This window comes from Salminus brasiliensis, chromosome 1, assembly GCF_030463535.1.
Source record: "Salminus brasiliensis chromosome 1, fSalBra1.hap2, whole genome shotgun sequence".
Classification (NCBI taxonomy): domain Eukaryota; kingdom Metazoa; phylum Chordata; class Actinopteri; order Characiformes; family Bryconidae; genus Salminus; species Salminus brasiliensis.
The window spans coordinates 27838832-27853542 of record NC_132878.1 but is presented as its reverse complement, the minus strand read 5'-3'; the positions used below and the strand labels follow the sequence as shown (position 1 = coordinate 27853542).

Sequence of the window (14711 nt, the reverse complement as noted above, 5' to 3'; positions counted from 1 at the left end):
ACATACACAAAAAAAACAAAAACCCACCACCGCAGACTTAAGTGCAGAGTTCTGTTACATTAGCAGCCAGAACTTGTGTCTGCTTTTATAGTGTTACCGTTAACAAGGTGGTATTGCTGTAAATATTTAGTCCTGGCAGCTGTGGTTTCCAGAAGTGTGTAAAAAAAAAAAAATACAGGGGTATCCAGTCTTATACACATAGGGTCATTGTGGCTGCAGGTTTTCATTCCAACCCAGCAGGAGCTCACATTTATTCATTTATTTATTTATTTACTTATTTATTTTTATTTAAACAGGAAAATCTCACTGAGATCAAATATCTATTTTACAGAAGTTTACTGGCCAATACAGCCAGCAGCACCTTTTACAAATTGTTCCCACATATAGAAAAGGTGTAATAAAATATAAAAAATGTATAAAATTGTTACAGCTGTGATTACCAGACCTTTGCCGTGAAACCGCTGCTCCAGTTTTGACTGCAATACTGTACATTTGTTCCATGGCTATAAAGTGTACAGTGAAATAAAGTACAATTTAAAAAACAAAAACACTGCAGACTGAATATGCAGATCTGTGCTGTTAAACTAAGAGCCAGAACTTACTTTTATACTTTTATAGTGTTACCTTTAACAAGGTGGTATTGCTGTAAATATTTTTTATGTGTGTTTAATGGTCATGGCAGCTGTGGTTGCCAGAAGTGTACAAAAAAACTTTTTTTCCCTAATCTAGGGACATCCAAGCTTACCCACGGAGGGCCGACATTGCTGCAGGTTTTTATTCCAACCCAGCAGGAGCCCGCTTTTATTTATTTATTTATTAAATAATTAATTAGCTTTTATTCAAACAGGAAAGTCTCTTTTATATGAGTGTACTGGCCAATATAGCCACCAGCACGTTTAACAAATTGTTCATTTCAAAGTTTGTCATATGCACAGCCCTACATGATTCAACTATCAGTATAATACTTTGTTCCTACATAGACAGATATTAAAAACATTACATCACTTAAAAAAAAACCAAAACGTTAATAAACATTATTTATTTAAAACCCTCGCAAACAGTTTTGCCCACTGTTACGCAGAAAGGAGCATATTTTTGAAACGGGTCAGTGGTATCAGTTCCTTATGTTTGAAAACGTCCTGAAGCATTTTCCAGTCCAGGAACTGCGTAACTAGAAGCATGTTGTCCTAGTTCAGTATGCACAATACAGAAGATACATTTTTTGTGAATGTAGATAATTGCTGAATCCTTTCTGTGTACTAAAATGACTTAAGTAAGATGGTAATAAGCCAATGTTGCATTGGTACATTAAAGGAGACCAGTGAATAAGTCTCTATGTGGTCTATGAAAGCTGCTCTTTCATAAAGAACACAGTGACCCTTCAGTTAGTAATAAATCCTAGAGCTCCTTGATACACACTGTCTAATTAGTGTAAGCATTCCCCAGGTCCATGCATATGAATGACATTCCCATAATCTACTACAGGTGAAAATAGTAGCAGAAATAAATATTTTCTTTGCTTCAAAGGACAAAAAAGGACCCCCCCCCCCCCCCCCCCAAAAAAGGAAATTCCTCTTCATATTTGTACCACATGCAAAATGATGCTTTAGCATGGGAGTCTCTGAGCTGATAGAACAGAATTAGCAGCTAGTGTTCTCCTCTAAGTGTGCTCCAGTCAGTTTGAAGAAAAAAAAAAAAAAACAGTAGATCTTCACGTCTCAGAGTAGCTGTTTCAGTGTTTTGGACTAGGCTATGGAGTTGCCAAAGCCCTTATACGGTCCTAATCCGGACCTACATACCAGATCAGCCTTCTTAAAAATAGATGGCATAGTGAGCACATTTTGTGAAATATGTGTTTAAGCTTGTTAGAAGGTTTCACACATTATAACTTCACAACTAACAAAGCTATCTATTAAATATTTCAGAGGAATTTACACCAGATATTGTGGTCAGGTGACCCCATTTCCATGCAAAATGTATAAGGTATAGTCAAGCAGGGGGCTTGGTGAGCTCATAAGAAGTGTTTGGTGGTGTGGTGGTAATGACAGTAATGTTTAAAGATGTTTCTCTAGAACACACTAGTGTAATCCAAATGAAGTAACTACATAAATTTTAAAACCTCCCCCCAAAGCAATAACCAAATATTTTCAGGCTATATTGGTATTACACACACACACTCACCTTAACAAAGGCCCACAGAGCTGCGTTTTGACATTGACTATACACTCATACACTTGCTATAAACTGAAGTTATACCCAACTTCTACCCTGTGACATGTGCATTAAGCAGCATAAGGACACTGTACTGACAGCAACTGGAGGAGCTGATATGAATTAGAATAAAAGACAGAAACTTTATTTCCCATAATACTGTGATATCGGGGTCACTACCTGTCTAAAACTACTAAAACTGTCTCAAATTATTCTAGGCTACAGCACATTAGGGACAAGTATGAGCTCAGAGTAAATGGACTTATTGGGACAGCAAAAACATGTACACATCAGCTGTTTTCTAAAGTGCTGAGAGAGCAAGCAGTGACAGGTTTATGATCATGCCGTGATTAAATCTGTGAGTTAAATGTAAAAAATAAAGGAGAACCCATTTCCACTACTGCATTTTGTGTCAAATTAATTTCATAAAAATAATACAAAATACAAAAAAATCAATCGAAAGCAGAAGGGTCTATAAGAACAGCAGAGGAAATTGATTTATGCCCGCGAGCAGCAGAAAAGGGTTCTGCATCAAGTTGTGATGGACGTACTGTTTCTGTATTTGACACATCACATTACATCACCAAGTAATAGTTATGTAGTTTGAGAATTAGTAAACATACATACTGACACTGTCACTGACTGCCACAACTCACCTTTTTTTCAATTATTGAGGTCATTTGAATCTGGCAGTTGTTTTTTACACTGTCTTAAAATGAAATGATTTATGGACCATTAGAAATGCCTTCAAGTCAAGAAGGTTTTTGTTTCTTCTGCTCTTGTTGCCTGTTTTGAGAAATTAGGTTTGTAAGTGATATATTAGCAGAAATGGTTATATGAAACTGTATACGTTGGCAGGGTGGTGCAGAGGCAGTTGACTGTAGAATTAGTGAGAGCATAGCAGTGGTGCTAATGGTTTTGTGTGGATATTATTAACATATGGAATGTTCTGAATGAGTCTGATTTGTTTGGGCCTGGCGTTAAGCTGCAGTGTGCACCGCAACCTGATGAATACAAGTCACTCACCAACATAGAACTCAATACGTGGCTTGCATTGGGCTAGCATTGGCCAAGTGCTGGTTGTCTTGGTTGCTCCAGTGAATTGCTGTACTTTTCCACTGCACTGGCCTGATTTTCCTTCTACAGCACTCTCTGTTTCTTTTTGACACCAAGTCCTGCCTAATTCTCTCCCCTTTTTATTTCTCACTTCCTGTTTTTCTCTCTCTTTCTCTCAGGGCTGACTCAAGAAGGAGTGTATAGGACGGTCGGCAGCAACATCCAAGTACAGAAGCTGCTGAATGCTTTTTTTGGTGAGAGAGTAACCCATAGAACATCTGCTGTTTCTTCTGGCTTGTAAAGAACACAGATAACCAAGGTTTCTTATTGGTTCCTTGGATTAAAATTTTATTACATACAAGCAACTTAAATTTTGGGAACAAATCAAATCAAATCAAATCAAATTTTATTTGTCACATACATAGTCATACACAGTATAACTTGCAGTGAAATGCTTTTTTGACAGTCTGCCCACATCAAGCTATACAATAAAAATCTACATTTAAACTTAACTAAACCTTAACTTAATGAAGTAAAGTGCAAAAGTGCAAAAGAAAAATAAAATAAAAATGAAGAAAATAAAAATAGAATAAGTTACATTTAAATTAAAGAATAAAATATAAAAATATGAAAATATAGAAATAAAAGCAAAAAAAAAAAATACAGAATACAACATTGTTGACATTTTTGTTGGTTTACCGGTTGTCCTTCCCTGGACCACTAATAGGTTGATGGGTACTTATTGCATACTGAGGACACAAGATGTACTGTCTCTGTTAAATTAAAACTCAAGCTATTTTAATTTGTTTCTTGTCAAAATTCCCTAGATCCTCAAACTTACCCATTTTTTCCTGCTTCCAACACATCAGGAACTCCAAACTTCAGGAATTTACTGTTTACTTGCTGCTTAATATACTTCACCCGTTAACAGGTGCCATTGTAATTAGATATTTGATATCTGATATTTTCCCTTTGGCTGAAAAAACCTTCAGTAGACGTTTCCTATTACCGCCTACCAGTCTCTGACGTTGACTGAGAAAAAAAATTACCCACTCCTCCATGCAGAACTCTTTCAGCTGTGTGATGTTTAAGGGATTCCGTTCATGTACAGCCTGTGTCCAATCACCCCACAGCATGTCCACAGGTGTAAGATCCGGGTTTTGTCTTGGCCATTTCAGAACTCTGCATTTCTTTCTTTTGAGCAATTCCTTGATGAAACCCATCAAGGAATTGCTCAAAAGAAAGAAATGCAGAGTTCTGAAATGTCATGCTTCATGTACTTGGACATTGTCATGCTTCATGGTCCAACTCGGCTCCATACTTCACAGTTAATATGAGGTTCTTGTGTCCAAATGCTGTGTATTTGCACCAAACATGTCATCCTCTACCATACCCAAATAATTCAACTTTGGATTCATCTGTGAAAAACACATCATTCCAGAAGTCCTGGTCTTTGTCTAAGGGTTCTCTGGAAAACTTGCCCTGCAGTTTTTGTTTGACAGCAAGTTTTCCTCCTAGCACACCTCCCATGAAAATCTAACTTGTTTGATCTCTTTCTGATGGTAGAGAAAGTACTTTGACATCAATTGTGGCAAGAGCTGCCTGTACGTCCAGAGATGACATTTTAGGATTGTTGAAGACTTCTTTACGCATCCTGGGGTCTGATCTTGGGCTGATCTTCCTAAGAAGGCCTGATCTGGCCATGTTAGCTGTTCTTTTACTTGTACATTATTATCTGGACAGGAGAATGAGTGATTTCTAAGTGTTCTGAGGTTTTTTAAAATCCTTTCTCAGACTTCTCTTCTTCCTGAAGGCATCAACTGTGGGTCTGCTCATGGTGATTCCACTCACTTTAACAGTCAAGTCTTTAAATAAGGCAGCCTCTTCCAAAATCTATGTTCTAATTATCTGCAGCTGATGTGCCGCACCTGATACTAATTTTAGGCATGTTGAATCGCCATTCGGATGGGGGTGTGCTAACTTTTTCCATTTACAATTCCAATGACCTTCTTCAGTTTAATGTGTGTAGTTATTCCATCTCCATTTCTCAGTATTGTTCACATGAAGATCAAATGTCCAGATGGTTAAACTTATTGTCATGTATAAATGAAAGGAGAAGTCTTAGCTAATCATCTACATTTTGGGTAAAGTGGGGGGAACCTGAGCAATCCTGTTTGTTTTACTGTTTGTAGACTCCAAGTGTCCAGGTGACGTTGATTTAAACAGCAGTGAATGGGATATTAAGACCATTACCAGTGCCATGAAGTTCTATCTGCGGTGAGTCACCCACCCAGACATCCACACACACACACACACACACACACACACACACACACACACACACACACACACACACATACACACACACACACACACACATAGAGATAAATAAACAAGCATTTCTACCTGGAATTGTGAACTGTAAGGCATGTTTTTTTTGTATGTGTTCCAATGGGTGTTTGTGCATGTGTGCATTTTCCTACAGGAGCCTGAGTGAACCACTTATGACCTACAATCTGCACAGGGAGCTCATCAGTGCTGCAAGTATGAGCACATCATTCAACCTCTCACATCCTCCTCCATGAAATAAATTTTATTTATTTATTAATACATATATTACAGTATGATATATAGATTTTGGTTTAACGTCCCACAGTTTAACATTTCAATTTTCTAAAGTTGAATACTTCTAGAATCCACCGTTCCTTAGTTTGGAATCCTTACTTTTGCATATCCAGAACCCCTAAGAGTTCTGAAGTTCAATGATATATTTTTTAAAGGAGATCTAGAATCCATATATGACTACATCTAGAACGCTCGGCTTTGGATTCCCAGAGAACCCACAGTTAGAGGCTCCAGAATTCACAGCTTTGCATGGGTTTTGAAGCTCTGAAGTTCGTTCTTTTGCATCTCCAGTTCACACACTTTTAGAATTCATGCTTTTGTCCATCTAGATCCCACAGTTCAGCAATCCATAGGATCCATAGCTCTGCAGTTCTAGAACACACTGTAGAATACATATACACAATATTAGGTCCCACAGTGTTTATAGATGTTCTGCGCACACACATATATACATACAAAACAGAAAGGTTTCAGAGATTCCGCAACAGCTATGTAACTCTGTGTGTGTGTGTGTGTGTGAGTGTGTGTGTTGATGGGGTTATTTCAGGACAGTTATATTCTCTGTTTATAAGAAAAAAAAAAAAAAAAAAGAGAGGAGAGGGAGAGGGGAAATTCCTCTTTGGTGTTTTTTTCCTTTCTCTTTCAGTAGTGTACACGAAACACTACCCCAAACACACACACACAGATGTGAAAGCCGATAACTTGCCTTAATGAGCCTTTAAGCCATTTTGCATTTCTAGAACCTGCAGTTCAGCAGTTCCTAAACCCAGTTTTGTAATTCTAAAGAGGCAATTCTGCCTTTTCTAGAACAAACAGACTGTAGTTCTAGAACCTAGTTTTTCTGCAGTTCTGCAGCGGAGACAACTTGGCTCTCTATGTGCAATGTTGTGACTATGTTGGGCTGCTGGGGAGCAATGAGGGGTAAAATGGGACCCAAATCCCTTGCTATGGAAGCAATCCACGCCTCTCCACAAAGACAGGATGAACAGACAACACAACTGCAGCTTTCTTCAAGACGAAATAAATAAAATAACCTTTAAACAAAATACAAGCACTTTTAATGTTGACTTGCTCCTCACCTACAAAGATGAAATCCTGTTCGCTTCCGGTTTTGTATATAATACACATTTCCTTCCAAATAGGTTTCAACAACAACACTGATTGGGGGGAGGGGTATAGTTTTAACTATAGTTTAACAGAATAACCTCAGAGCTAAATTTGAAAATTGGCCTTTTAGGGCTGCTGTGGAAATCTTGAATGAAGGATGTATAATTTGGTGAAATTTAGACCATTCACATGTCCAGGCTTTCAATGCTGAATGTAGACAGTCTGGGTGAAGTTCATTTAAGGTCTCTAAAGAAGAATTTAATCAAATACTGTATTTGCTTTTGGCCTGAATAATAGTGCTTTGTGGTTGTGTTATGTTTTATTATAAAAAACAGATGGGAAAATAGTAAATGTGTGTGTGTGTGTGTGTGTGTGTGTGTGTGTGTGTGTGTGTGTGTGTGTGTGTGTGCGTGCTTTAGAGTCGGAAAATCTGGACTATCGTTCAGGGGCTGTTCACTCTCTGGTGTACAAACTTCCAGAGCAGAACCGAAATATGCTGGAGCTGCTGATCAAACACTTGGTCAGGTAAAAGCTCACCCACACCCACACTCTCTCGTACTTGCTTTCACTTTCACTCTGTCGCTGTCTTAAATCTTAAATGCAGTTGTGCCCAAATGTGTCGTACACCAACTAGTGAAGATCAGAGCACAAAGTAATACGGAGTAAAATGTACAGTGACTTCAGTGTTTTAAATAGTTAGTCAGGTTCCAGTAGAACATGCTTTTTTGTTTCATGGTAAGTGTGTTTGATGACTGAGTTGTGTGTAGAAATCATAGACCTTCTAAGAATTCTAATAGCCTGTATTATGTGAACCTCCCTCTTAGTGCCTCTTATAGAACACTGCTTTGAAGCAGATCAGCAACTCACAGTGAGCGCTAGCCAGGCTAAAGTACAGCTTTACGAATGGTGGAGGTAGCTTTATGTATGGTTACTGTAATTAAGACCCCTAATGGACTCGATGAAAGGCCCTCCCAATATCCATTCACAGCCATTCACATTTAGAACACAGCTTGGTCAGAAAAAGGCTGATATTAAAAAATAAATAAATAAATAAATATTTTGGTGTGTTTCGGTTGGAAAGCTTGTCTGCTTCAAACAGCACAGAGCTATATTGTATTAATAGTGTTTGTGCGGATTTATCAGAGTGTTTAGAGCCTGTACAACTAATCTCTCAGTATCTTACAGATACCCTCACCAATGGGGGAAGTTGTGGCATTTGCGGTCACTCTGATTTCAGCTGAAATGTTCATTAATGGTTAGAGCTGAAACACACTTTATCTTGTCAAATATTATTAATGTTACTTAATCTCGAATATTAAAACTAAAAAATACTTACCCAATTTCAAAAAGTATTAGCTTGTGCCGCGAGTTAAGGAGGACAAACACAAGCTCTCTGAATGGATCACACGCCATCCAGTAGGTTAGATAGAGTTAATAACACTCTCTCTCACAAAGAGACCTGCGTACACACCCACATGTTCTGTGTGTTTTCTTGCCAGGGCAAATGCCTATAATTACATACCTAAGGCTTTTGCAAGCTGTCTTTGAGTGTGCATGAAATGTACCCAAATGGTTCAAGTTCCCAAATCTCCACCCCTCATTCTCTTTTTCACTTCATTAGGTGCTTTATGCTGCTGTGCCGGGACCATTCTGCCCGTTAACACTTTTAGGTGTTAGTTGCTAGCGGTTAACTTCACAGGTCTGTACATGCACCTGCTGTTTCAAACCTCACTGCTACAGAATGCCACGCTAAATATCCTGAACTGTGGTGGTAGACCGATCAGCCATAATGTTAAAACATCAAGCTTAATAATGTGTAGGCTGCCACCAAAACAGCTCTGACCCGTCGAGGCGTGGACTCCACAAGACCTTTAAAGGTGTCCTGTGGTATCTGGCACAAATACATTAGTTGTGAGGTGGGTCTCTTCTATGGATCGCATCAATAAACCTTAGGCACCTATGATTCTTTATTGCCCACTCTATTGGTTGTCCTTACTTTTAGCACTTTCCAAGGTAGGTACTGACCACTGCATACCAGGAACACTTCCACAAGACCTGCTGTTTTGATGATGTTATGACCCAGTTGTTTAGCCGTTGTCATTTGCTCAGATCCTTACGCTTGCCCGTTTTACCTGCGTTCAACACATCAACGCCAAGAACTTACTTGCTGCCTAATATGCACTGTATACCCAAGTCCTTGGGAGGTGGCACTAAACCGATTATGTACATTGCTTTTCCTTTTAGCACAGCTTTTGGATACTTGTCAGCTGGCAGTTGGAGATATAGACCAGTTCGGCCTGAATGTTTTATGTGACCAGCCTCTGGTTTGCTGCTGTGGTTGGAGATATAAAACAAATGTCAGCTTCTAAGCACAAAGCTGTCTCGTGTAGGTCACAACAAAGTCCTGTAATTTACTAAGTTGGCCCCCACTGCCTGAAAAAGCAGTTTGCATTGCCAGCTCTGTTGGCACTGCCAATTCAGGGCGGCTACAAAACATCCCAAACTCACCAAAACTTGCTATTTGTAGGAATGTTGATTCATCGGCAAATGATGTGATCTCTACAGGGAGAAGCCCTTGGTCCAAAAAGATAAGACGAAGAACAAAATAGAGCGGTTGCGACAGTTGGACAAGTTGAAACACACACAGTAGACAGAGCTATCTGAGTTGGAGTCCACAGTAAATACGCTGGAAGGCCTGTGGAAAAAAAAGAGAATTTGGAAGGAAGGTGCTATACCACGCAAAATGTGAGACACGGTATTTATCAAGGTGGTGTTGATTTACCAGGGCTGTTTACTGATAGTGTACTTTACCAACAGCCAATCAAAATGGACTTCTTTATCAGCCAATTCACATTATTGACTCTCAGCTCCTGCTCTCCTGCTTTGTTAAGTGACTGTTGTTTCTGGGTATGGGTTAATTGATGCCACCTGGGAAGGAGCAAGGGTCACACTCTGTGGCAGTTATGGTAGCGGTAAAGAACATGAGTGAACGTTGAAATTATGTTTGTGATGAGTTTGCAGTGCTAGCAGAAAAGGGGATGCCGGAAAGTGTACTGTCCCACCACATTTAGATGAAAAGAAATCATACGAAAGCTTGTGAAAGAAATGTGTTGTGAAGACATGTTGCAAAACCCGACAAAAAGAAAGAAAGCCTTGTTGCTAACTGGAAGAGTCGTCTTAGTAATACTAACAGAGGATCTAGATAGAATGAAGTGGAAACATTGTTAGAGAAGTTGGATTCTGTGTTTGGGAAAGAGGAAAAGGACCGGCAGTACAGTACAGTACAGACTTTCACTGGATGCCAAGAAAAATCTGTTTGTATATGGTTCATTAAGTTGTTGAATTTTATACATATAACAGAAAAACAACAAGCTACACACTTTCAACGTGGCTTTTGTGGGTGCCCTTTTAGTCTTCAAAGGAGCTGAATATCTTGCACACTACACAGAACAGAGTGAGAGAAGAGGGGACTGACTATATTACTCAAGATCAAAAAGTACAGTAAATCTACATAAAAATGTACAGCCTGCCAAAGGACATCTCACTGGGCAAAAGAGTGTCCATGAAAAAGAGCATGTAAAGTTCACAGAAGAGGTAGCGGAATATGGCGTTGTTTTCCCAAAGATTCCTTGTCTGACGCTGAAATCTTCATGGTGGTGTCATTGGGTTCAGCTGTTATTGACACAGCCCTTACCAGAACAGTGTGTGAAGAAAAATGGCTTGGAATGATGTCCAAAGATTGATCGAGGCTTATTTAAAGAAAACGATCCATGAAGGGAGTGGGAAAGCTTTCAGGTTCTGTGCCGTAACACTTTTGCGAGAGAGTCCAAGTCCCGACCACAACAGCACAGCCTAAGGATCAGGTTGAAACTGAAGTTGTCCCAGTAGATATTCGTTGCTTTTAGGCAAAACCTCACTAAAAAGGGGCAGGTACAGTCTTGGACACTGAACATGATGAAGCAGCCAGTTAAACTTGAGCTTACCTTGTGTGGAGGCCGTTGTGTTAACTTAACACATATGGAGATTTCTTGTGAAAACAGAATTTATGGTGAGGAAGGGGCCCTTCCTGTAATCGAGAACATGGCCACAGAGGAAAAACAGAAGGTTCTAGTGAAGCTACATAAGCAGCTTGGCCATTCTTTAGCAGATGGTCTGTAATGATGATCATAAATGTATGTTTCTGTTCCCAAAAGAACTCGTAAACAGCTGTGATGGCTGTCCATGGCCTCAACTTACTAGAAAACAGTGGCGGTAGACTTGTTTGAATTAGAGCTATGTGTGTGATGCCACTTTGTACACTTCAGTACAGGGATTAGGGTGACCAATAGAACCCAAGTGCACTGGTCTTCCTGAAAGATTGCCCAGTGACGATGGTGGAGAGTTGAACAGTGAGGAGGTAAGAAACACAGCCGAGAACTTTAATGTTGAAGTCAAGACGACTGAAGGCATAATCAGACCCTCACTGAGATACTGCTGAAGGTGAGGATGGATATAGAATGTGACTGGAGAACGACCCTTAATTGGGCTGTAATGGCAAGTAGATCAGTGCACAATACACAAGATATTGTACTTACCACCTCATGCCTTTAATTCTCACTGAAAATGTGCACATGGATGCTACGCAAGCCAAAACGATATATCTATGTTAGATATACTACTGAAAAGTGTTTAGTGTCTCGTAGTGAAGGTGGAACCCTTTTTGAAGCTATATATATCACTTTTTTGAAAGTTTCATCAACAAATGGTGTTATACCAATGTGTTAAATTTAGCATTATATCAGATTTATGTACATACACATGCATGTTTATACTTTTACAGAGATTGTGTTCCAAGCCCCTAAAGAGCACAGCAGAGGAAAAACTCCCTCAGAGTGAAAGAAAGAACCACTGGCTCAAAAGGGGAATTCATCCGGCACTGGCTCCATCCAGCAGTGGACAGATTCAAACAACTTCCATATTAAGGGCATAAAGAAATGAAGAGATATGCATATCAAATTAAAATCAAATCAAATCAAATCAAATCAAATTTTATTTGTCACATACATAGTCATACACAGTATAACTTGCAGTGAAATGCTTTTTTGACAGTCTGCTCACATCAAGCTATACAATAAAAATCTACATTTTAACTTAACTAAACCTTAACTTAATGAAGTAAAGTGCAAAAGAAAAATAAAATAAAAATGAAGAAAATAAAAATAGAATAAGTTACATTTAAGTTAAAGAATAGAATATAAAAATGAAAATATAGAAATATAAGCAAAAAAAAGTACAGAATACAAATATACAAATATATATACAGAGATGATGCATATGCAGGAGTACAGAAATGGGGAACGAAGATCAGTTCGATGATTGCCACGTTGATGTGAATATGTAAAAGAACGCCATGCTGGTGGGGTTTTCTGGATCGGGCCGTAGGGTGTATGGCACATGCAGGCGGCTCCATGGTGGTCGAGCCGGTACAGAAGGCAAGCAGCAGCAGTTAAGGTGGGTCTTACGCCAGCATCAAAGCTGACAGGAGGGCGGTTCAGCAGACAGTAAGGAGTCACGCTCTTGGTGGTCTATTGTAAGCTCTTCTACGACCCAGTAGGAGCAGTGAGTTTCTTTTTCTGGGAAAAAAAAGGAGCACAGAAACAACACCTATAGCAGATTCCTGCGCTCCAGTTTAGCTGGATGGACACTTCTCACGTTTATTTGCGTGGGATTTTGTGATCAGCCTTCAGGCTTCTCTGGGTAAAGGATAGTGGTGGGTGAGAGGTTCATCTGCGGTCGCCCCTGTACTGCGCACATAACAGCAGATCACAGGCAATTTATGTTGTGTGCTGTTGTTGGGTCATGCAGTGTCCACTTGGCATTACAAACAGAGGGAAGGCGCTGCAGTATGAACAGCAAAAGCTCTTTGGCCGTGCAGGAAAAGCAACAGGACCACACAAGAACTGTTATTTTTAGTACATACAGCCGGAGGGTGTCGCTGGTACGACAGGTTCGGCCGGCATAGGGCAAGTACACTACCTTCATGTAATTCCATCCTGTAATGCAGAGATTTGCTCTGACAGGCTCAGTCAGGAAAAATGATGTGCTTGTTGTCAGCAATGAGTCACTTGTTTTAGCTTAAATAGATGAGCTCCACAGCTGGAGAAAGAATGATGTGTTTGTTGGGGTGAAGCGCCAAAAATACATCACTGCAAGGTGGTGTGTACGCTTAAGAAAACGTCTGATTGCCCAAATACCCACAGCTAGACGGGTTGCAAGAGGCTTTAAAGACATAAGCTTTCAAGGACTCCCGAAAGACACTTCTACATGTACCTCAGACTTCGCTCTGAGCAAAAGGCATTCTTTGAGTCGCACCAGTAGCGCAAGCCTTTTTGATGCTTCTACAAACCATCTACAGAAGGTGTCCCACCACTCCCAAGAACCATTTAACTACACAAAGTACATTTTCAGCATCCAAAAAGTTCTTTCAGTTGTCATGGCACAAAGATTAGAGCTTCATTCTGGATATTAATGTTATTAGAGCTTCATTCTGGATATTAATGATATTAGAGCTTCATTCTGGATATTAATGATATTAGAGCTTCATTCTGTATATTAATGATATTAGAGCTTCATTCTGGATATTAATGATATTAGAACTTCATTCTGGATATTAATGTGATCAGAGCTTCATTCTGGATATTAATGTTATTAGAGCTTCATTCTGTATATTAATGTTATTAGAACTTCATTCTGGATATTAATGTTATTAGAGCTTCATTCTGGATTTTAATGTTATTAGAACTTCATTCTGGATATTAATGTTATTAGAGCTTCATTCTGGATACTAATGATATTATTGATATGTACTGCAGTTTCAGAGAACCAGATAATGTATCACAGTAAACTACTGTCCTTCTGTATAAAACAAATCCTACTAAATCAATCTTAATCCTAAATCAATATCAAACCCCCGAAGATGTTTTAATGTGCGTTTTCTGATACATGTTCAGCCCAGAGATGCAGTTTTAGTTTCTGCTTCATCTTTAGCTCTAAATCTAATCTGCAAGCTGCTGTAAATGTTTTAGCAAAGTAGCTCAATGTCAAGGAATATGATGATAAGCCATCTCGCAACCCCTGAACATGATAGCTCACACCTCTCACTTTTCGAGCTGCAGTTTTTTTTGGAGTCTAACACACATCACTTCCTGTGCTGAGAGATTCTGGGACTTACATTGCTACTTTTGTCCTTGTTTGTCTGAAAAGAACTTTTACTTTTCCTGCCGTCATCATTCCACAGCAGGAACGGCACCTTCACCAGAGGATGGCTCTACACACAGAAGTCTGCTTCCTGTAGATTTCTATTGATCAGCTAATGCTCTCCACTAAACCGCAGTATTGTTGTCTGACTCCAGTACCAATATATATCGCCCAGTACTAATGTGTTGTTGTCATTGTTGTCTATTTGTCCAGCGTGTGCGGCCACTGCAATGAGAATCTGATGACGGCATCCAACATGGGGGTGATATTCGGCCCCACGCTGATGAGGGCTGAAGAAGAAACTGTAGCAGCCATGCTGGATATTAAGTTCCAGAACATCGTCATTGAGATCTTAATCGAGGACTACAAGAAGGTCAGACACTGAATAAGTCAAAATGGACTGTGGGCAGCTTGGGTTTCCAAATCACACAAAACTGGTATCTGTCCTCAGCTGTGAAAGAGAAAAGGAATGTGTG

The 14711-nt window shown here is 39.4% G+C and overlaps 1 protein-coding gene across 1 annotated transcript in view; it reads left to right on the top strand.

Annotated features, from left to right (window-relative positions):
* The window catches only part of ophn1 (oligophrenin 1), an 83174-nt gene that overhangs the window by 32605 nt on the left and 35858 nt on the right, over nucleotides 1-14711 (top strand). The window contains exons 14-18 of the mRNA XM_072676628.1: nucleotides 3447-3521; nucleotides 5460-5544; nucleotides 5753-5811; nucleotides 7419-7524; nucleotides 14449-14608. Coding sequence (XP_072532729.1) covers nucleotides 3447-3521; nucleotides 5460-5544; nucleotides 5753-5811; nucleotides 7419-7524; nucleotides 14449-14608 — 485 coding nt within the window. The remainder of the gene's footprint in view (nucleotides 1-3446; nucleotides 3522-5459; nucleotides 5545-5752; nucleotides 5812-7418; nucleotides 7525-14448; nucleotides 14609-14711) is intronic.